The sequence below is a fragment of the Tiliqua scincoides genome, chromosome 14 (assembly GCF_035046505.1).
Source record: "Tiliqua scincoides isolate rTilSci1 chromosome 14, rTilSci1.hap2, whole genome shotgun sequence".
Lineage (NCBI taxonomy): Eukaryota > Metazoa > Chordata > Lepidosauria > Squamata > Scincidae > Tiliqua > Tiliqua scincoides.
Window position 1 is genome coordinate 7,915,938 of NC_089834.1, and position 22,270 is coordinate 7,938,207.

Sequence of the window (22,270 nt, forward strand, 5' to 3'; positions counted from 1 at the left end):
GGAGAGATAGGGGGGAAAGCATCAGAGACACTCTAGCCCAGCACTCTTCTCCTCCTCTTCCACTCTGTTCCCATCTTTCTTGAGAATCCAGGAAGAAGAAGAAGAAGGCATGGAAGAGGTAATGGTTGGTATACTGCCAAAGAAAGGGTGTAGCATTTGGGGCATTGCCTCAAACACTGGGAGATACTTTTTCAACTTACCTCCTATCCTTTTATTAGGTCTCCGCCATGCGCATGTTTCAGCGGGCTGTTCAGTTGTGGGAAAAGCATCCGCACGCATTCAGGTTATGTGCAACCATAACCACAAGTCCCAAAAAACAATCCCAGCTACTACCCCCTCTGACCCATTATTTTAAGCTGTTGCTCCCTAGACATTCCTCCGTGCTCAGAAAATAAGAACAGTAAAAACACCTCCATGTTGTTGCAACTGTAATGAAATCAAGATAACCTCTGGCATTTGAAATGACGGAGGCCAAGTCGGGCTGCCCTTTGACCCTTCTATGTGACCTTGAGTCCGTCTGCGATTCCACAGAAGGTAAAGATATTTTGGCTAGTGCCACAAAACGGGGGGGGGGGGCACAGAGGTTTCAGTTACTCGTCAGCTGATGCCGCAGGGCTGTTGCACGGTGTTTAAACTAAAGAACTGTCCCCTTTGATCGCCTACATCTTCCTCCTTCCCCGGGAAAACTATCTTAAGTACGAGGTCCTGGGAATAAGGCTTTAAGGCAACTCAGCTCGAGAAACACAACTCCGTACCCTGTGATCCAAAATTATGTCCACCACTGGAAAGGTTTTCTGACACCGTAACCCTTTAAGGAACTCATAGAATCATAGAGTTGGAAGGGACCTAAAAGGTCATCTAGTCCAACCCCCTAACTTTCTCCCCTAAAATGAGGCGAAGGTTTCTCCAGGTTTGCTTTGGACTAAAACTTGGCTGCTGTGGATGGAGGCTGATGGACTAAATGGTCCTCTGCTCAGATCCAGCACTGGTTACTCGGGATGCAATCCTAACCAACTTTCCAGCACTGAGATCAGGGCAATGCAGCTCCAAGGTGAGGGAACCAGCATTCCCTTACCTTGAGGAGGCCTCCATGACTTCCCCCCCCCCAACTGCAGGATGCAGCACACGCCCCATTGGCACAGCTATGCCAGTGCGGGAAAGTTGGTTAGGATTTGGGCCTTAACATATGTGCATGGACACACCTGAAAGAGAGCAGGAAACAGGTGAATTAGATTTTGGTAGACACCTGTGGCTTCCTGCGCACAGGATCTGGGGTCAGCCTAACACTGAGGTCCACTTTGGTTGTCAGTGAAGTCTGTAATCACAGCTGTTAATCTCATGATGTTTCATCACAGATGACATTCCAAGGGTATATACTTAACACCCACCTCGGCTCCCAATGACTCCAATCTGAAGATTTTTCCATCTTAAGGTAACAGCGCCCTCTCCTGGCCTTAGCGATGAGACTCAGGCAAGAGGTCTTGTCCAGCTCTCTCCCTAACCTTTGGATACTGGGATGAGTACAAACCATCATCCAATACGGAGCTCCTGGGATAAAGCCTTGCTCTGAATCCGCCTGGCATCCACAGCCTGACCTAGACAGTGCAGGACCCACCCCTGTGATTTGGTGGGCCGCTGTGAGATACAGGAAGCTGGACTAGATGGGCCTATGGCCTGATCCAGTGGGGCTGTTCTTATGTTCTTATGAGTCTAGGGGCCAGCTTGGCCACATGGACTCTCAATCCGTTCCCCACCTGGCCAGCCCCTTATGACACTCCTGCAATATGCACTTGTTAGGTCAAAGTTCCCAAGAGCTCTCCATTCTTTCTCTAGGACTTTCTCTAGGATAGGAGTGCTGAAGCACACTGGTGTTCTGAGAAAGATTTACAGTTGTGTCACAGGAGTATGGAGCACAGCAGTTGAAACTAGTTGAGAAAGTCTTCTGGGTTCTGCAGCTCTGTTTCTACAGGTATTTTCTATAGTAACAAATTGTCTGCTGGTAGAGGAATAAGGACAGATAATGCGCTACTACAGACATTGGCCCTAGTAATAGAGCCGCAGAACCTGGGAGAGTCTCCCAGAAGCTGGATGTGACATCACAAGAAGCGAAGCCGTAGAGAAGACCATCAGTGTGCTTTGAGAAGAAATTCCCTGCTCTAGGAGGTCAGCCACAACTCCAGACATCTCACAAGCAGAGGCACATAGGAAGCCACCTTCTACTAAGTCAGAGACCAGTGGTCCATCTGGCTAAGTACTTCCTACACTGACTGGCAACATCTGTCCAAGGTTTCAGAGAGGAGCCTCCCCAGCCCTACCTGTATTGAACCAAGGACCTTCAACACTCAAAGTGTGTGCTTGACCACTGAGCTGTAGCCCTGCCTTTACCGGCAATGACCATTTTTTTTGTAGTTTGCCCTTGCTGCAGCAGCAGGTGAAGTGGGAAGGAATGGAGCCACCACCGCTACACCATCACCACAATCTGTACTTAAATAAATAAAACCAACCTGGCTCACCTGTAATCTCAACACCAAAGAGGAGGTGAAGGTATTCCAGAATCTAGCTGCCGATAGGATCAGAACACAGTTCAGAACATGTCCCCTGCCTTATTTCAGCTTTGGCTTATGTATAAGTTAGCTGCTACTGGATACCTACGAGGAGTTTGGCACCGCTGTGCTTAAAGCCAGCCCAAGTGTGAAGAGGCAGCCAAAAGCCAGGAAGTGTGAAGAGAAGAGAAGAGAAGAGAAGGCTAGATAGTCTCTGATGCTCTAAGCAACCATTCTCCTCTCCTCTCTACTTCCTCTTCATCGTCAAATCCAGGCAGTGGGAGGAGAAGTGAAGACAGACAGATGTAGACAGGCCATGACACCCCATTACACCCAACTCTCCCACACACGGATGGGTTGGCACAGGAGTCAAGGGGAAAACACAGGGGAAAGACTGATGGTGGTGGGGACTGAATGTTGGATGATCTTGCATGTCAAAACTCCTGCCCGTGGAAAGCTAATCTGTTGCCTATTCAGCTAGTTTTCTACGTACAGGACATTTTTACACAGAGAAGAATCCCGGATTTGTCACCTAACAGCTGAAGTGGTACAGCCCAATCACATATATCAGCCCCCTGACTATTCTGCATGGAGCAAGACACAACAAAGTCCCCCTTACTCATTTTACTGTTAATGTTGACCAGTTAATATTTTTAATCTAGTAAAATGTATAATTTATTTAAAACATGCCATAGGAATGTATGCTCTTGTTCACAACCAGTTGGACCTTGTTATAACACAAGGCAGAGCCTGGTCATGTCCCAGAGGGGGAAATCTGGTATCGGGTTAGAGCCCAGTGGCAAAGGGGTGGAGCCAATTGTAAGGGGGTGGGTCCCACAAGAAGGGATAGAGCCACATGTCTGCCTCTGAAGAGCTTGAGATTAACCCAGTCATTCCCAAACTTATCATTGTCATAGCATCCTTCTTTTATGGTGGCTTCTTCTTCCTGGCTCTTCCAGATGCTGCCATCTTGGACTGCATTAGATCTCTCGTGCCCAGCAGAAGAACCTTTGCCACCTCAGCATCTGAGAAAAAAGCAAAACAGATGCAGAAACAGGTGATTTAAGGAAAATTAGCAAGGTAGACCTACTTAAGGGACTGGCAGAAAGAGAACAAGGTAGGGAAACTGGCTATACCATGCATAAGAATATAAGAAGAGCCCTACTGGATCAGGCCAAAGGCCTATCGAGTCCAGCTTCCTGTATCTCACAGTGGCCCACCAGATGCCTCCGGGACTACATAAAACAACAAGATACCTGCATCCTGGTGCCCTCCCTTGCACCCTTGCCAAGTAGGCATTCAGCCTACTTCTAAAACCAGGAGGTGGCACAAACCCATCATGGATTGTAACCTGTGATGGACTTTTCTTCTAGAAATCTGTCCAATCCCCTTCTCACAGCACCTCGCCCAGACGCCATCACCACATCCTTTGGCAAGGAGTTCCACAGATTAACTACAAACTGGGTAAAGAAATATTTTCTTTAGGCAGCAGCAACTAAATCAACAAAGTTACGGTATTGTCTCTATATCTATGCCCCCCCCCAAAGACGGTTTCTGAGTGACTTTAATGTATGTTTTACAGAAGAAGGAAAAGGGATCCACTCTTTGCTGGCTTCAAAACAAAGACTTCTGAATTCCAACGAGTGGTTCCCAGCCATCCTATCTGCAGGCTCTCAGCTCCTTGGTCTTTGCTTTAGAGAGGCAGCTGACACCGACGCTGAAAGGCGAGTTGTTTTTCAAGCTCTGGGATTGATTCTGGTGTAGGGAGTTTCAGCTCCTCTGAAGGGGTGATGACAGTCGGGGTATACAGGAAGCTTATACCTGAAAAGGACGAGCTGAGAGCTGAATGTGGGGGGATAGCACCTTGTCTCTGATCTCTAGCGATCTACGTCATGGGATGTTCACATGTCATAAGTGGGGGATTAGATAACCCTGCACCATTAAGAGACAAAAATAGCATGTTTTACTCCTGTATGGGCTGTTGTTCTTTTGTTGGGTTTTTTTCCCCCCAAAATGTCTGCCCTCAAGGAACTCTTTCCACACCGAAATCCCAAAACTATAATCTGTTAATACTTTTATGAGGACCGACCAAATTAATGCAAAAATCTGCATCAAGCTTTCCTGTTCTCCAGAACCTGACATCAGGCTGGATAGGGTTTGTGAAGTCCTACCCCGCCAAGCCTGCAATTTGCAACAGTCCAAGATGAAGTACAAGAGGAATGAAGCAGACTCAATGTGGACTAGCCTCATGAGGTGCTAGACAGGATCTCAATTAGCACCCAAGACGTCTGGAAAGGGGAAGAAACAGATGTCTGTATCTCCGCTTTGAGAACAATGATCCAGCAACTCGCTCATCACACACGTGGACAGCCCCACTGGATCAGTGCTGTTGTCCCATCTTTTTTGAAAGGCACAACCCCAGATACAACAGACCACAACAGAAACAGGAAGGGCGAAGAGGGTTCGTCTACTGTGTCCCCAAAACATGCTAGAAGCCCATCTGGAAATACAGAAGTGATAAGAGGGACACGTCAGACTACCTATCTGTTTATCCTATTAGGGATCCTGGATATTGGGGATTTTGGACTATGATTCATGAACAAACCATCTTCCTATGGCTATATGTTCTGTGAGCTGGTGTAGCGGGGTGGCTTCAGAGAGTGAGATGTGAAGCCATATGTCCTCAGTTCAAATCTTGCCTTTGCCATAAAATTGCCCATGAGTCTTAGGTGAGACTTCTCCATCCCTGCCTACAATATGGAGATACCCACAATCATGTTTACTTTATACAGTTGTTCTGACTTTGTTACTTTGTGGTCTCCAAAAGAGATATCCCAATTCTAAGCATCCTTTCTGCCTCAAATTCTTTTCTGGTGGACAACCAATGCTTGCCAGACCTTTCACAAATCATGCTCCAGAGATGCACACACCCCGTCCAACCCTTCCTGCTGCAGTTTGTGACTTGAACATTGTCCATGCAGGTGCCCTCCATTTCTGCCGGACCTTCAATTAGCTCCTCGCCTCGAGCAGTAAATGGAGTCAATCAAAAGAGCTGGAAAATAAACACAAACGGGCCTTCCCTTCCCCATTCAGGTGTGGTGGAGTGGCAAAAGCACCTCTCTTGACCCAGCAAAGGGACCTCATGCTTCACTGGTCTTGCAAGGGGGAATTGGCCATATCCCTGACCAGGTCACTGGGGACTCATTTGAGCATGGCTAGGAACTTGGAGGTCATTCCAAGGCCGGTTTCCTTGGGCTTTGCCCACAGCCAAGCCAATTGATGTAATTTACAGCTCTAGGAGCTGTCTCAAGGAACCTGCCTCCGGTGGGAGCTGCAAATCGAATATAAGTCACTGAGGTTAAGCAAGCGACATTATTTTTTATGATAAGGGCCTGGCCTGCCACAAAATATCATGAGGGGTCAATTTCACCCCCAAGTTCTGCTTTTATCACCTCGTCTTTTAACATTACAAGGATGGGCAGTAGGCCTCATACGCTCTGAACCAAGGTCTGCTCTCAGAGGCTCACCATAGTGCAGGGGTGCCCAAACCCCGGCCCGGGGGCCACTTGCGGCCCTCAGGGACTCACAATCCGGCCCGCGGGGAGTCCCCCGTCTTCAATGAGCACCCGGCCCTCTGCAGACTTGCTGGAGCCTGTGCTGGCCCGACACAATTGCTCTCAGTGTAAAGATGGCTGTTTGATGTCTCGCATGAGCTGTGGGACAAGGGTTCCTCTACTGCTTGCTGTTTCACATCTGTGATACTGCAGTGGCAGTGAAGGAAAGGCTGGCTTTGCTTTGTGCAAGAACTTTTATAGGCCTTGAGCTATTATTGCAAGACCTTCAGTCATTCTTACAAGTTCCATCTCTAATATATTCATTTATGTAAATTTATTCAAATTTGAAATGTAAATTAATTCGGCCCCCAACACAGTTTCAGAAAGACAATGTGGCCCTCCTGCCAAAAAGTTTGGACACCCCTGCCATAGTGGATGCTCACAACTCATCTCGGTTGACCCCTGAAGAAAGCAAAAGATGCCTGCTAGTAAATCGGTGCTCCCCCCCCCCAAAAAAAAAGCTTACAAGGAGATTGTGAGTAGTAGCAGTTGACCATGTTCTCCCCTTTCAGTGTGGTGCTGTTTCACTTCCCAGATATCCCACCTTGGTGGGTCCAGGTTCAAATCCCTTCTTAGCCATGGTGACTTTGGACCAATCGCTACGTCTTAGCCTCACCTACCTCACAGGGTTGTTGTGAGGACAAAAAGTAGGGATGGAACTATGTGTGCCACCCTGAGCTCCTTGGAGGATCAATGTGATGAATGTGAAAATATAAAAATGTGATCAATCAATCAATCAATCAATCAATCAATACACTGAAGAATGAGTTCTACTGCTGACCACTATCACCCAATAAGCTTGGCATGGAACAGGGCCAATGAGAGCTAGATGGTTGGCAGAAGCAGAGACCCACCCACCCACACCCACTTGAAATTCCTATACACTCAACCCATCCCCCGGTGAAAAAAATTATATACTGTATCACCCACACAATGACATATGAAGCTGTCTCATACCCAACACATCTTTGGGGCCATCTAGGCCAGTATTGTCTACTCGGCCTGGAGGTGGCATTTCAGGGTCTCCGATGGAGGATGACCTGGAGATGTCAGAGACTGAACCAGGACCATTCTGGGTGCAAAACTGGAGTAACGACCCAGACGCACCTACTCAGTGGTGGCTTAGCAATGTTCCAACCAAAAACGAACCTCATATATGATGGTCTGTTGTTGATTTACTGTACAGTCGTTGAAACCATTTACCTTTGGGTGGATGGTGCTGGTGTTGTCTTTAGGAAACCCCAGAGAGCCCTCTAAGTCATGCTGGGCCTCTTTAGGCATCAGAATGCCCATAGAAGCCTTCAGCAACTATGTCTGGTTTTCGGAAAACTATTTCCAGTTGCTTCCAAAAATTGGAAGTAGCTTCTAGATCAGCAATTTTCATCCTTTTTCATCTCGTGGCACACTGTCAAGTCACCATCAGGTTCTTGACCATTGACAAGGCACACCATGCTGCCAGTGGGGGCTCACATCCCCATTGGCCCTACTAATAAATGACCTTCCCCCAAATTCCTGTGGCACACCTGTGGACCACTCAGTGTGCCACAGCACAGTGGTTGAAAATGGCTGTTCTAGATGCTTCTGCGGACTGTTCAGAGGCTATTCTGTGACCTGGATTAGACCTCCTAAGGCAAACACCAAATCCACACAAAGGTAAGATCATATCACAATAAAATTGCTTATTGATGGGGTTTGGAGACCGTAACCCAGCCGTTAAGCGACGCATACTAGTATTGACCCATTTTGTAACATGAAAGAATGGAGTAATAGGTCTGCTCTGTGGGCACAGAAGTTTGATAGCTGGGCTCTCACTGTAACTCTCATTCAATCCAAACTTTATGATCTGTCTACCTTCCTTGAGAACTGTTTAGGCCTCGTTGGCCACAACTGGCTTGTCACCCAACGCGGCTGATGGCTGACATGCCTGGAGGATGCAGCCGTCCCCGTTGACAACTGCTTTGTCCTGACATGACGGATGGCCACAAGGCCTGAGTCCAGCCATTGTCCTCTTGGCCTGTGGGCCTTGCTTCAGCGATCATTATCTCTCCATTGGCTATTCAGTGCCTTTTGAAAAGGTACTTGAGTGTACACTGCATCCAGTCCATTGTCTTTCCTCCATAGAGGACTCTTCAGCACCGGGTCAGGCCAACCTTTCGGAGATGTCCAAGGAAGAGGTCTCCTGTTTACCGATGACTGTGGGGCATTCTGTTCTTATCTCTCAGAGGAAGGCAAGGGTGAAGGGTCTTTTCCTTTGCCAAACAATCGGCTGCACGGTCAGTGTGGAACCACTCGTGTAATTACAATTCTTTGGGCATCGCACACCTATCTTGTAAATCAACGATCCATCACCGTCAGTGAGCCCTTCTGCCGTTTCATAATTAACTAGGCAAAGCCCAGGCGCATTGTCAGGGTATTTCAGCCGTACAGGAGAGACAATAGAAGCTTCAGACAAGGCAGGCTTCTTTCTCCTACAAATGCAAGCCCTTTTCTCTTTGTGTGTGTGTAAAACAGGGAAGGGTCTCTTTGACCCCCTCAAGGTGCCGATCCTCTGACCCTACGAGCTCACCTTAATCTAAAATAGGCAGCAACCAAGATTTTTACACTGCTCAAGTCAAATTGTTCCACAGGATTGTACATCCCAGATTTTCCCAGATAACATCCAGGTTTTCTGGTACTTGTGCCTGATAAATCAACATCCCTCGTTTGCCCTGATGGTTGCCTTGCTGACATTTTGTTGGCACAAGTCACTACAGTTTGTTTGTTTGTTTCTCCTGGTTTCATGTCCTTTCAACAGTGTCTGTAGAACAGTGTTTCTCAAACTGCAGGTCGGGACCCACTAGGTGGGTCATGAGCCCATTTCAGGTGGGTCCCCATTCATTTCAAAATTTTATTTTTAATGTATTAGACTCGATGCTACCCTGGTATGTGACTGCATTTGGGGAAATGTTACAGACCTGTACTTTTAACAAGCTACTATGTACATATTCTTTTAACAGTGACAGTAAATGGAACTTACTCCTGGGTAAGTGTGGGTAGGATTGCAGCCTAGGATTGTTAAAAATTTTCCTGCCTGATGATGTCACTTCCGGTCATGGCATCACTTCAGGTGATCAGGTCCTGACACTTCAGGTCCTGACAGATTCTCATTCTAAAAAGTGAGTCCCAGTGTGAGAACCCCTGTTCTAGAACAGGGGTGTCCGAACATTTTGGCAGGAGGGCCACATCTTCTCTCAGACACTGTGTCGGGGGCCAGGGGAAAAAAGAATTAATTTACATTTAAAATTTGAATCAATTTACATAAATGAATTTATTAGAGATGGAACTTATATGAATGAATGAAGGTCTTGCAGTAGCTCAAGGCCTTGCACAAAGCAAGGCCAGACTTTCCTTCACTGCCACTGCTGCATCACAGACGTGAAACAGCAAGTAGTGAAGGGAGCCCTCATCCCACAGCTCAGGTGAGAGGTCAAACAGTTGTCCTCATGCTGAGAGGAGTTGCGTTGGGCCAGCATGGGCTCCAGCAAGTCTCTGGAGGGCCAGAGGCTCATTGGAGACTGGGGGCTCCCCAAGGCCCTGATTGGGAGCCCCTGAGCCCCTGAGGGCCGCTCCCGGGCCAGGATTTGGGCACCCCTGTTCTAGAAGGTCAGACTGGGGAGCCTTGAGACCATAGGCAACCTCTGGGTTTTAGAGGTAGCCTATCCCTGAATACCAGCTGCAAGGGAGTGGCAACATGATCAAAGGTTCTAAACAAGCGTCCTTCTTAGCTCTACCAAGGACTGGATCTTCCCCATGCAAATTATGCTTTCTACCCACTGAGCTACAGCTATAAGGAGGTGGTCCTTATATATGAATCTGCTGTACCGTCAGACCTTGGGCAACTTAGCACAATATTGGCAACCCAGGCTGGCAGCAACTCTCTGAAGTTTCAGGGCTATTTCCCAGCCCTAGCTGGAGATACAGTCAAGGATTCAACCTGGGACCGTCTGCATACAAACCATGCGCCCCACCGCTGAGCCAATAGCCCCTTCTTTTTGCGCTAGACGCCAAAATTCTCTGTGTCACATTTAGTGACTTTTTGCTTATTTTTCTGCAGTCGGGAGAGATGCCATGAAGCCCGAGCAAGTCCCTTCCACCCATTAATCAAAAGCAGCAAGTGCTCTGCAGGGAGACACAAAACCTCTGTGTGTTTTCTCCCATATTTCTGCAGCAAGGTCAGCAGGAGGCCGGGGGGGGGGGCAGAGCCTGGCCAAAAGAAACCCCCCCAGTTAGATTAACATTTTATTCTGGAGCCTATTCATCAAAGTCAGAAGTGGCGTGAAGTGGCACCAGGAGAGAAAAATAGCTGAACGGCCCAGAACACTTTTTTCTGGCCTTGTTTTTCTTTGCCTCTTGGAGTTGAGCCTGCCCCTATTTGCTAACATTCAAGCACACGGTGGGCTGGGATGGTGTGAAGAGGGGCACCCGCAAGTTTGGACAGCTCCAAAATTATTTCTTTATTTTTCACATTTTTACACCACCCTTCCTCCAAGGAGCTCAGGAGCTCATACATAGTTCCATCCCTCCTTTGGTCCTATACAACAGCCCAGTGAGGTAGACGAGGCTGAGAGAGAATGGCTGGCCCAAGGTCACCCAGCAAGCTTCACGGCTGTGTGGAGACTTGAACCTAGATCTTCCAGGTCTAAATCCAACTCCCAAACCACTGCACCACCCTGGCTAGTTCATATGAGACAGCCTCCTTGAGACAGCAGGAGTGGAAAACTGATTGAACCCTCACCAAAAAAAAAAAAACATAGAATCAATCCTTGCAAGGTGTTTTTGCTTTGAAACTCTGAAAGCCCTCATTTTGTAAACATCACTCAGGATTAGGGCTTTATTCTAGCAGCCCAAGCTGAGATAGTTTCCCTCAGAAGTAAGTCCCATTGTGGTCAACCGCCGTCCCAAGGTGGAGAATGGCAGGACGGAAGCCAACCGTAACTGCTTTGCCATATTTCTGATGAGAGCTCGGTTTGGAAGCTTCTAGAAGGGACAAGCAGGGTTGGCCCTTCCTTGCCAGTCCCATCTGTGGGGCATTTGGTGGGCCGCTATGAGATACAGGAAGCTGGACTAGGTGGGCCTATGGCCTGATCCAGTGGGGCTGTTCTTATGTTCTTAACTACAATTCCCAGAATGCCTTTCAGGTCTCTTGTTATCTGGTGCGCTCCCTGGGGCATTTGGTGGGCCACCGTGAGATACAGGAAGCTGGACTAGGTGGGCCTATGGCCTGATCCAGTGGGCTGTTCTTATGTTCTTAACTACAATTCCCAGAATGCCTTGCAGGTCTCTTGTTATCTGGTGCGCTCCCTGGGGCATTTGGTGGGCCGCCGTGAGATACAGGAAGCTGGACTAGGTGGGCCTATGGCCTGATCCAGTGGGCTGTTCTTATGTTCTTAACTACAATTCCCAGAATGCCTTGCAGGTCTCTTGTTATCTGGTGCGCTCCCTGGGGCATTTGGTGGGCCACCGTGAGATACAGGAAGCTGGACTAGGTGGGCCTATGGCCTGATCCAGTGGGCTGTTCTTATGTTCTTAACTACAATTCCCAGAATGCCTTGCAGGTCTCTTGTTATCTGGTGCGCTCCCTGGGGCATTTGGTGGGCCACCGTGAGATACAGGAAGCTGGACTAGGTGGGCCTATGGCCTGATCCAGCGGGGCTGTTCTTATGTTCTTGAGGCTAAGTGATGCAGATAGCATCAGTAGCACACTGGGGGGGGGGCAAGACAGTAATCGATTCAGGATGCCCAAGTCTGCAGCCACCACTGCCTTCTTCCAGCCTTAATAACAGACTCAGGGGAAGGCTTCACCCCACCTCTGGCCCCACCTCTCTTTTTGCTTTCCTTAACATCTGACCTGATAAAGATTACTGGAGAGCTCAAAGGCTCACTTAACATTCCACGGTTGTTGTTGTGGATTCTAGTAAAAGCTATTACTAGGATCAGTGGTTCCCAAACTGTGCACCATTCACGGGGGCATAGTGGGATGGCCCCCATAGCTTCCTCTTCCAGCTCTCCTGGGAGCCATCATCTTGGATCATGTGAGACGTTGGCACCCAGGAGAGCCAGGAAAAAGAGGCCGTTGTGAAAGAAGGGGGCCGTGACCATGATAAATTTGGGGACTGTTGTGCTACCTTATGGGTTTGGGACTTTTTTTTCCCCTAATGGATCAACAAGATCTAACCTCCCATTCTTCTCTCCCAGAGTGTCACTTATGCCTGAATTGTTCAGAAAGTCCTTGAGAAACGAACTTCCAGCAATTTGCGGCTGTTGGTTTATCGTATCCATCTGTGGAACGCCCAATTATTTTGTAATTCATCCCCCCTCGTCTGCAGGCATCCAGACAGCTGATAATAAAATACAAAAATTGTCATGAGAAAAGTAAAAGAAGCAAGTTCCTTCTTTTCACTGCCCGTTTTTGCACAAAGGGATCACGGCGTTGTGTATAAGGGAGCCATTGTCTTGGAAATCAAATCTCCATTTTGCCTTTCTTCTCTGGGCATGATCAATAGGAGGAAATTAAAGTCTCGTCCCGGGAGGGGGGAGAACGAGTTTGCAAACACAGCGATGAAAGATCAGGTAATGTCAGAGGAAAAAAAAAAAAAGGAAAATTCAGATAAGGCTTGAGCATCACCTCTTGGACATTGAGAGGAAGTACCAGCAGAGTGTCCTTTCTTGAGCTTGGGAAACTTAACCTTAAAAAAAACAAACCCAAGGGCCAGCCCAAACAGTAGGCCTCAATGGTATCCAGAATTAGGTGCTGGACCACCTCTCCCTAATGAGTCACGGTGGTCTTCTGGCTGTGCTTGCCTCCTTCTCTTCCTCCTGATGCGCTCCATTTGAAAAGACAGAGAGGGTAAGAGGGCTAGGGAAAGAGGAAGTAGAGAGAAGCCACTCTAGGCAGTTCTACTCTACTCTCCATTTCCACCCTCCCTTCCTCACCCTCTCTGTCTTTTCAAATGGAAAGGGGGCTGAAGGAGGAAGGCAGTGGCAGCAAGGCTGGGGGGGGGTGAATAGGGAAATGGAGGCTGGGGGCAGTCACAGGGGTGATCCAGGAAGCACAAACAAAGCAAAACTACTTTTTGCTCACAAAAGGTCCACCTAGTCTGTGATAGACTAGGTGGAGGGAACCAAAGCCCCCGCTTGAAGATCCATGATGCAAGCTAAGCAAAGATCACCTGAACTTCAGTAGTGGAAGGAAGGTGGGATGTAAATAGTGAAAAGACATCAATAACTGTTTCAAAGCATTGATTTTTGTATAATACACAGTGTATTATACAATGTATAATACACAAGGGGAGTTTCTCAAGCCAGGTGTCCCACTGGTCACAATTTACCACTCAAGCTACCCACAGCTGGTCCTTCAGCAAACCAGCCAGGTAAACCATGGACAAGGGCGCCCTCTAGGGCAGAACACTAGGCTGAGCGCTGGATGTGGTCAGGTAAGTTCTGAGCCCTTCAAAACCATCATTATCAGGGGAATATGAAACTACCCTGGGTGAGTCCATTGCCATTTGCTGTTTGTCAAAGACAGGATTACACCTTCTAGAGTGGCAGGATGAGTCCTTTCCAAGTCACACTCATGGTTCTGAAAATGAATTGCGGCCACTCCTTGCAACCCCAGCATGGATTTTTATTTAGAAATGCTGTGTCCTGTTCAGCTAAGTGGATTATAATACTATATTATACTATAGTAGATTATAATCAATGTGAGCAGGAACGTTCCCCAACCCACATAGCAACATTTCCATCATCATCATCATCATCATCATCAATTGTTGACAGGCTGGCTGGCGTTCTTGCTTTTTATATGAAAATCCATGGGGTATGTTTGTTTGTTTTTAGATTTTTTAATTATTGTAAATTGTTAATAATAATAATAATAATTATTATTATTAATATTATTATTGTTGTTGTTGTTGTTGTTGTTGTTGTTGTTGTTGTTTTTAATGTTGTATTTTTAAAGTGTTGTGAGCTGCCTTGTGTCCCCGTTGGGGAAAAAGGCGGGGTATAAATTAATAAAATAATAATAATAATAATAAAATAATAATAATAGTAGTAGTATTTATATACAGCTTTTCAATAACAACAACAAAAGTTCACAAAATGGTTTACAAACATCATTTTTGCTCAATAATAATTTTGTTCACAGTAAAAATGGTTCAAAACATTCATTTGGTGCCATTCTGGATTAAAAAGGTTGCATGCAGGTGGCGCAAAGGACAATTCAAGACGTCCTGGGGCCTGAGACAGGCGCAAACACTCTCTCTCTCTCTCTCTCTCTTTACCTAAAGCAGGGGTGTCCAAAGTTTTTGGCTGGAGGGCCACATCATCCCTCTGACACTGTGTTGGGGGCCGGGGGGGGAAGAATTAATATACATTTAAAATTTGAATAAATTTACATACATTTACATAAATGTATATATTAAAGATGAATATATTAAAGATGAACATTCATCAGTTGTAAAACCACCAGTGAATGAAGGTCTTGCAATAGCTCAAGGCCTATAAAAGGCCTTGCACAAAGCAAGGCCAGCCTTTCCTTTGCTGCCTCTGCTGCATCACAGATGTGAAACAGCAAGCAGTGGAGGAAGCCCTCATCCCACAGCTCATGCAAGAGGTCAAACAGTCGCCCTCATGCTAAAAGCAGTTGCTTCGGACCAGTGTGGGGTCCAGCAAATCTCTGGAGGGCCAGAGGCTCATTGGAGACTGAGGGCTCCCTGAGGGCCGCATTGGGAGTCCTCGAGGGCTGCAAGTGGCCCCAGGGCCAGGGTTTGGGCACCCCTGACCTAAAGGATACTCCTCTGACTCTCCCTTTCCCTGAATTGGAAATGAGAAAAATGGAATGGAATGCAAGAGGAAGTGTGGAGGAGAAGGATGGGCTGGAGCAGACATTCTAGCTCGCCACTCTACCCAACTCTCCTCCACACTTCCTCTTCTGCTCCTTTTCAACTGCAGGGAGCAGACTCAGAGCAGATAGAAGTGACTTTGCCTCCTACCACCTTCTGGCTGAGGAGATTGCCTCAGTTCATCCATGGAAGGGGCAGGGGGACATCAAGGGACAGCCACTCACAGAACCCGAGGCTATCACCACCAGCTCAAGAAACACCTAATAGATAGATGGATTTCCACATCACTGATATTTATTGCCAGCTAAGAACTAACATTTCACACACCTGGCCCAGCAGGCTCTCACCCACAGAAGCTTCTGCTCTGATAAAACCGTTTGGTCTGGCTGATGCCATGACACGCTGTACTTTTTTTTTTTAGTCTGTTTATTTATTTATTTAACTATAATAAACATAAAATAGAAAAACAAATACATACGTAAACAAAATTCTAATAAAGCAGCACTTTTTTTTTTTTTTTGCATCCTACGCAGTTACACCTCTGGTTGCGCAAGATGTTCTTTGCACCCAGATGTGGGCAGGCGGGCAGGCTCCAATGGCTAAACAGCAAGGAAAGATGAGTCCACAGGCAAGTCTGTCCAGAAAGGTTGTCTTCACGGCTGCTTCACCAAGCCCAGGGCAGGTTGTGCTGGGCCCTGCGGAAATGGATGGATCAAGACTCTTGCACGCACACAACAGGCAGGGCAGTTCCTCCCCCTTCTGCCCAGAGCTGGTCCAAGCCTTCCCAACACTCAAGGTTGAAGGCCAAATGCTGTCCCCCTTAATCCAATGACGTGTCCATTTCTGCTTCCCCCACTCAGCACCTCCCTCCCTTCCCCATTTCCTCGAGTCCTCTGTCCCTTCTCCCACCTATGGAGGAGCACTGAAGGCAAGTAAGGGGACAGAGATAGGCAGCCACCCACCAACCTGCTACCTAAGGTGACAGCTAGAGCTCCTAGGGCTCAATTGCTAAAGTGCTGGTCTGTGGAGCCAGAGGTTGGGGGTTCAAATTCCCATGAGGAATAATTTTTGTTCTTGTCATTTGGGCTCCTGGCTGCCTGATCTTGTCTGATCTCGGAAGCTAAGCAGGGTCAGGCCTGGTTAGTACTTGGATGGGAGACTGCCTGGGAATACTGGGTGCTGTAGGCTTCTACCATAGTCTTTCGAGACTGAAGGTTGCCAATCATCTCCCTATACTGAACACTATCTCCCGATCTTGTCTGATCTGGGAAGCTAAGCAGGGTCAGGCCTGGTTAGTACTTGGATGGGAGACCACCTGGGAATACCGGGTGCTGTAGCCTTATACCATAGTCTTTCGAGACTGGAGGTTGCCAACCATCTCCCTATACTGAACACTATCTCCCGATCTCGTCTGATCTTGGAAGCTAAGCAGAGTCAGGCCTGGTTAGTACTTGGATGGGAGACCACCTGGGAATACCGGGTGCTGTAGGCTTATACCATAGTCTTTCCAGACTGAAGGTTGCCAACCAAGAAGGTGACAACTTCAGTTGGCGTCTTGGGTGGGCCAGCCTTCAGAGGGAGGAAGATGAGGGGCTCATTTGGCTCTGGCATGTACAAACCCTTCTGTCCCTGCTCCCCCCAGTCAATCCAGCTTGATCCCAGGGCCCCCTCCCTTGCCACAGGCGATGCCTGAAAGTAATCCCATTGGGTATCATGTGTGTTGGAACAACATATAGAAACTAACAAGGAAATCCAACATAGAGCTGCCTGGTGATTCTACATTTTTTTATCAGTCATTAACCACAAGCCATGAATATTTGTATCACATGCAAATAGATGGGAGAAAATGGTGATATCGCTATAAAAACACATAACCCCGCTTTCTGCACTTCTCGTTTTTGTAAAAGAAAAAAGAAAACCCAAATCTGTGAGAAAATAAAACTGTTTTATTTTTATTTATTATTTCATGGGGCGTGGGGAATGGCTGTGGGTGCAGAAGCCGATGCTGTATCACCTACCTAGCATACTATTAAAGCAATTATAATTTATCATCATAATGTAAATTTTGGATAAAGAAGACACATAATACCATTTTTAGCACTTGGAAAATACCAAAATCCCCCCCCCCCAAAAAAATAAAACCATTTTCGCCCACCTCTAGACATGCAAAAGCACTTCACATGTTTTAGCTCAGTGCAATCCTCACAACCACCCTGTAAAGATTATTCCCCTCAAATTACAGCTATGGAAGACTGAGACTAAGCAGGACTGACCTGCCTAAGGCCACCGGCAGAAGCAAGATTCCAACCAGGGAAGTCTTGCTTCCTAGTCTTAACCAAGGCATCCCTCCAGCTCTCAGTCATCTGCCGAATCTACATTCTCATAGAGCTCATCATAGGTGCCCTTCCCTTCCTTGGCCAGCCTGTAGAACCTGCGCAGGAAAAGGATGACCAAGAGAAGGAGAATGGCTTGCACAAGGATGAAGATGAAAAGGCAGACTTGGACGATGAAGGCCACACTGCAGTACCAGGATTGGCAGGTGGCCACAATCTCATCCTCAGTCAAGTAACTGATGATTCTGCCTTGGAGGTGGTCCGGGGAGCTGCACACCACATCCCGGTAGAGGCTTCGGTTCTGCTGCCAGTGGAGCCAGGAGCGGAGATAGAGGATTTGGCAGTCGCAATCCCAGGGGTTCCCCTGCAGGTGGACCTTCTGAAGGCTCTTCAGCTGGTCAAAGAGCCCGTTGGGGATGGAGGTGAGCTCGTTGTAGCTGAGGTAGAGGGTGGTTGTGGAGGGCCTAAAGTTGGCGGGGATGTTGTTGACTGTGAGATCTTTGTCCGAGCAGTCGATGATATCCGTGGTGCATGCACACGGTGGAGGGCAGGTAGACATGGTAGGAGAGAGTAAGCCAAGGGGAAGGAAGAGCCACAGCAAATTCATCTTCCACCCTGAAACACACCGTCATCTCTTAGACCAGCAATTTTCAACCATTCTCATCTCACGGCATACTGACATGGTGCTAATGTTCTCAGGGCGCACCATCCTTTTGACCAAGGGTCTCCAAACCCTGGCCCAGGGGCCAGATGCGGCCCGTGGAGAGCCTCTTTCTGGCCAGTGGCCAGCCTCTGATCCCGAGAGCCTTTGGCCCAGTTGACCAAACACAACCAGAGTTGTGCTTATGAGGTAGGGGAATGGGGGCCCATTTAAGTGTGTGCTTTATTTCTTGGGTTATGTTGGTGCTTGGAGAAATCCTGGACATTTGAGCCCATTCATCTAAGTCCCATCTCTAATGCATTTAAATTTTATATTTAATTTTTTGTGGCCCTTCTGCCAAAAAGTTTAGAGACCCCTGCTTTTGACAATTGACAAGACACACCACGCTGCCAACAGGGGGCTCACATCCCCCAATGGCCCTGCTCAGTGCTTTTTTTGTAAAAAAAAAAAAAAAAAAAGGTGCAGGAACTCACAACTTGTTAATCTTTTATTTATTTATTTATTTTTAAACCATTTTTTATTGGAGAATAAAATATTTGTTATATGCTTCCCCCCTAAAGATGAACTTACTTCTGAGTAAGTCATGCATAGGATTGGGCTGTCAATCTCCACATCCCCTTCTCCCTAGCTACTTTTTCTACACATGGGGAAAAATACTGTACAGGTGCACTTGTAGCGTGTAGTAGGTAGTGTGGCACTACTTCGAGGAGAGGAAGCAGTGAATGGATTCTGAAAAATGGCTTACATGAGTTCCATGTAGTAAAATTACTCTAAGCAACTGTGGGAGTAAGAACAAAAAAGGAATTCTTACACGAGAGGGGTCCTTAGGTGCACATAGAAACAGCTACGTTTGCAAACAAGCGATAAATATGGTTTAATTCAGGTATCAGAATACTCTGTGTCTTTGGGAAGGCGCTTGGCATGCAATTGTATGTTCTCTGCTGCCCTGAGCAGCTGCTGTGCATTGCTGGAGAGGAGCTGCAAACGCTGGCTGGCGGAGGGCATGCTTGTGGGGGAAGGATGAGGAAGATCTCTGGCAAGGCTGGACAGCATGTTGTACACACGTAGAATCCCTTTTCACCTGCCCTTAGCATGTGAAAATGGGTGCAGATATATATCTCTGCCAGGATTAAGAGCCCAATCCTAGGTATGTCTACTCTGAAGTAAGTCTCATTCTAGTCAATGGAGCTTACTCCCAGGAAAGTGCCTAGGATTGCAGCCTATGAGCCCAATCCTATGCATGTCTACTCAGAAGTCCACTTTAGTGAATGGGGCTTACTGTGGATAGGATGGCAGCCTTAGAGTCCAATCCTGTGCCTGTCTACTCAGAAGTAAGTTCCATTATAGTGAATGGGGCTTACTGTGGATAGGATGGCAGCCTCAGGGCCCAATCCTGGGCCTGTCTACTCAGAAGTCAGTCCCATTAGAGTCAATGGGGCTTCCTCCCAGGAAGGTGTGGAGAGGACTGCAGCCTCAGAGCCCCTTCTCTGCCTGTCTCCTCAGAAGTCAGTCCCAGTAGAGGCAGTGGGGCTTCCTCCCAAGAAAGTGTGGAGAGGACTGCAGCCTCAGAGCCCTTCCTCTGCCTGTCTACTCAGGCTGCAAGGCTATGACACTTTCCTGGGAGTAAGCCCTATTGAACACAATGGAACTTACTTCTGAGTAGACATGCATAGGCTTGGGCTCTCAGGCTGCAAGCCTATGCACCCTTTCCCAGGAGCAAGCCCCATTGAGCACAGTGAGGCTTACTTCTGAGTAGACATGCCTAGGCTCGTGCTGCAGATTGTCACAGGGGCTGCACCAGCCAACTTCCTTCCCCTCCTCCTCTGCCAAGCCAGTACCTGGACATTCCGTGGGTGCCGCAGCCTGTCTCCCTGGCTGGCTGGCTGTCCGTCCTCCTCCTTGGCATCAGCACAGCACGTGTCCCCCGCGCCCTCCACTTGGAGGCTTGGAAGCTGCGCGGGGAAGCAGAGCATGGGGGAGGGGAGGCGGGCTGGGCTCAGGCGAGAGCTTGGAGATGGGGGCAGATGGGGGTCATTGTGCAGTCAGGCAGGGGTCAGGCGCCCGCCCACCCTGCACCCCCAGCACCCACCCAGCGAATGCCTCTGTTTTGCTCCCCCCCTCCTGGAATGCCTCCAAAGGGGAGGGGCCCCTGCAAAAAGGTGCCGGAACTCCGTCCCTCCACGTTCCATTAGAAAAAAAGCCCTGGCCCTACTAATAAATCACCCTCCTGCAAACTGTACACCAGTGGTTCCCAACCATTTTTGCACCAGGACCCACGTTTTAGGTACAACAACCTGTTGGGACCCCCCCCCCTAATGACCAGAAGTGATGTCATTAAGCAGAAAGTGATGTCATTGTTTTAATAAGTCACACTTTAAATAAGTCACATCTTATACTCATGTACTCAGCGTGTGGAAACGCCTTGAATTTTTTTCAATAGCTAAGCTGTGTGATTCGTAAAACCATGAGCACAATCCTAACCAAGTCTACTCAGAAGTAGGTCCTATTTTGTTCAATGGGGCTTACTCTCAGGAAAGTGTGGTTAGGATTGTAGCCCATGCTTTTTTTTACTTTATTGAGATTTTCTGGGGTGATTTCAGCTTTTTGGCATGATTTCTATAGGAATTAATACCTAGCACCCAGGAGAGTGCCTGTTAAAACATGTATGTAGTCTACCATAGGTGACCAAATGCAACAGTTGTTGTATGATATCAGGTAAGTGCAAACCCCTTGACATTTTTTCAAAAACACATTTCTCTGTTTGGAGGTTCCCTGAAAAAGTTGCAAAAATGCAACTTAACATCTAGTAGTAAATGGGATCTCCGCAACCCCAAGGTTGGGAACCACTGCTGTACACAAATTCACTTTCACAGACCTGAAAATGCACAGTGTGCACACAAATCCAATGCTCCGAGAGGGCTGTGTGCCAGCTTGAGCTGCAAGATTGCAAGAGGTCTTGCAAGGGTGCTCTTTATATGGGACAGGTGTCACAACTAGGAGCATGACATTTCTTAGGCTGGCCCCAGAAAATACTTCATCTCAGTGGTGGTGACACTACTGCCCCATTGCCATTGCCACAAAAAGAAAATTAGATCTCCAAACTTACCGCTCTGTGTTGGCTTCCTGCAAAAACAAGGAGCAAATGTGGGTGCTTTGGAGTGTCCGAAGCAATAAACTGAGAGCTGCACCGTCTTGATAAATCCCCTGCTCCACCAGTGTGTGCCAGAGAGATAAGAGCAAGTCTGTTCCAAATGAATCATTCCCTGAATACAAGAAAAGTCCCTCTAGATCAGACCCAGGGCCCAACTAGTCCAGCATCCTGTTTTCCCACTGGGGCCTCAGGAAGTCCACAAGCAGAAGAGAAAGGCAGTCTTCTCACCTGCCCTCACTCCCCACGTGGATTTAGAGGCATATTACTGCTGAATCATCATGGCAGAAATGTGTAGAACCAATGATAGACCTCCCTGAATTTGTCCCATGATCCCCTTTTAAAGCCACCAAAGCTAGCGGCCATTGCCGCATCTTGTGGCAATGAGTTCCACAGACTCAGGACGTGCTGTGTGGTTGCAACCCTGCCACCTGGCCTCAGAGGGGCTGACCATGTTGCACATGGCAAGAAGTTCCCAAGATTTTGTGGAAAAGGCAGGCAGAAGGAAAGTCCATAAGAACCGTAGAGAGGGTACCAATTGGTTGTGATAGATGGGGAGGAAGAGAGCTTGCAGGACCTTTCCAACTCTGTCCCTGTTAGAAGCAACCTAAGCTTGGTATAGGATGCTACAAGCAATCAACATGACCAGTTCATTCTCCAGCCCCTACAGTCCCCCCCTCCAGTGGTCTTTTCCCAGTAAGGTTTGATGAGAAAGTCTTCATCAGCCAGCTGGTGATGCTATAATGGGTTTCTTTGGCCTTGGTAAATGCCACCCGCTTAAAGGAGTGGGGACAAGGCACCTTATAGCTTTTGATACAGTGAAAAATGAACGAGACCACTTCACAAGGGTCTTAGCCCTTGCTTGATTCTTATTTATTTTTTCACACTTTTATAGCACCTTTCCTAGAAGGAGCTCAGGCTGCTGTATATTAGAACAGGGGTGCCCAAACCCCGGCCCGGGGGCCACTTGCGGCCCTCGAGGACTCCCAATCCGGCCCGCAAGTAGCCCCCAGTTTCCAATGAGCCTCTGGCCCTCTGGAGACTCACTGGAGCCCTTGCTGGCCCAATGCAACTGTTCTCAGTGTAAGGGCA

General features: G+C 47.8%; 1 protein-coding gene and 1 pseudogene across 1 annotated transcript; one reads left to right on the top strand and one right to left on the bottom strand.

The window, feature by feature from the left end:
* Nucleotides 1-16,405: 16,405 nt before the first annotated feature.
* LOC136634741 (5S ribosomal RNA) lies at nucleotides 16,406-16,528 on the top strand (annotated as a pseudogene).
* A 617-nt stretch (nucleotides 16,529-17,145) lies between these two features.
* GP1BB (glycoprotein Ib platelet subunit beta) lies at nucleotides 17,146-21,183 on the bottom strand. Its single transcript, XM_066610025.1, has 2 exons — nucleotides 21,137-21,183; nucleotides 17,146-17,984 (listed from the first exon to the last, which is right to left on the bottom strand). Exon 2 carries the CDS (start codon nucleotides 17,974-17,976, stop codon nucleotides 17,392-17,394), a length of 585 nt encoding a protein of 194 aa, XP_066466122.1. The 5' UTR covers nucleotides 17,977-17,984; nucleotides 21,137-21,183; the 3' UTR covers nucleotides 17,146-17,391.
* Nucleotides 21,184-22,270: the final 1,087 nt, after the last annotated feature.

Coding starts and splice junctions, on each gene's coding strand:
- GP1BB (XM_066610025.1), bottom strand. CDS start 17,976: ATGAATTTGCTGTGGCTCTTCCTTCCCCTTGGCTTACTCTCTCCTACC.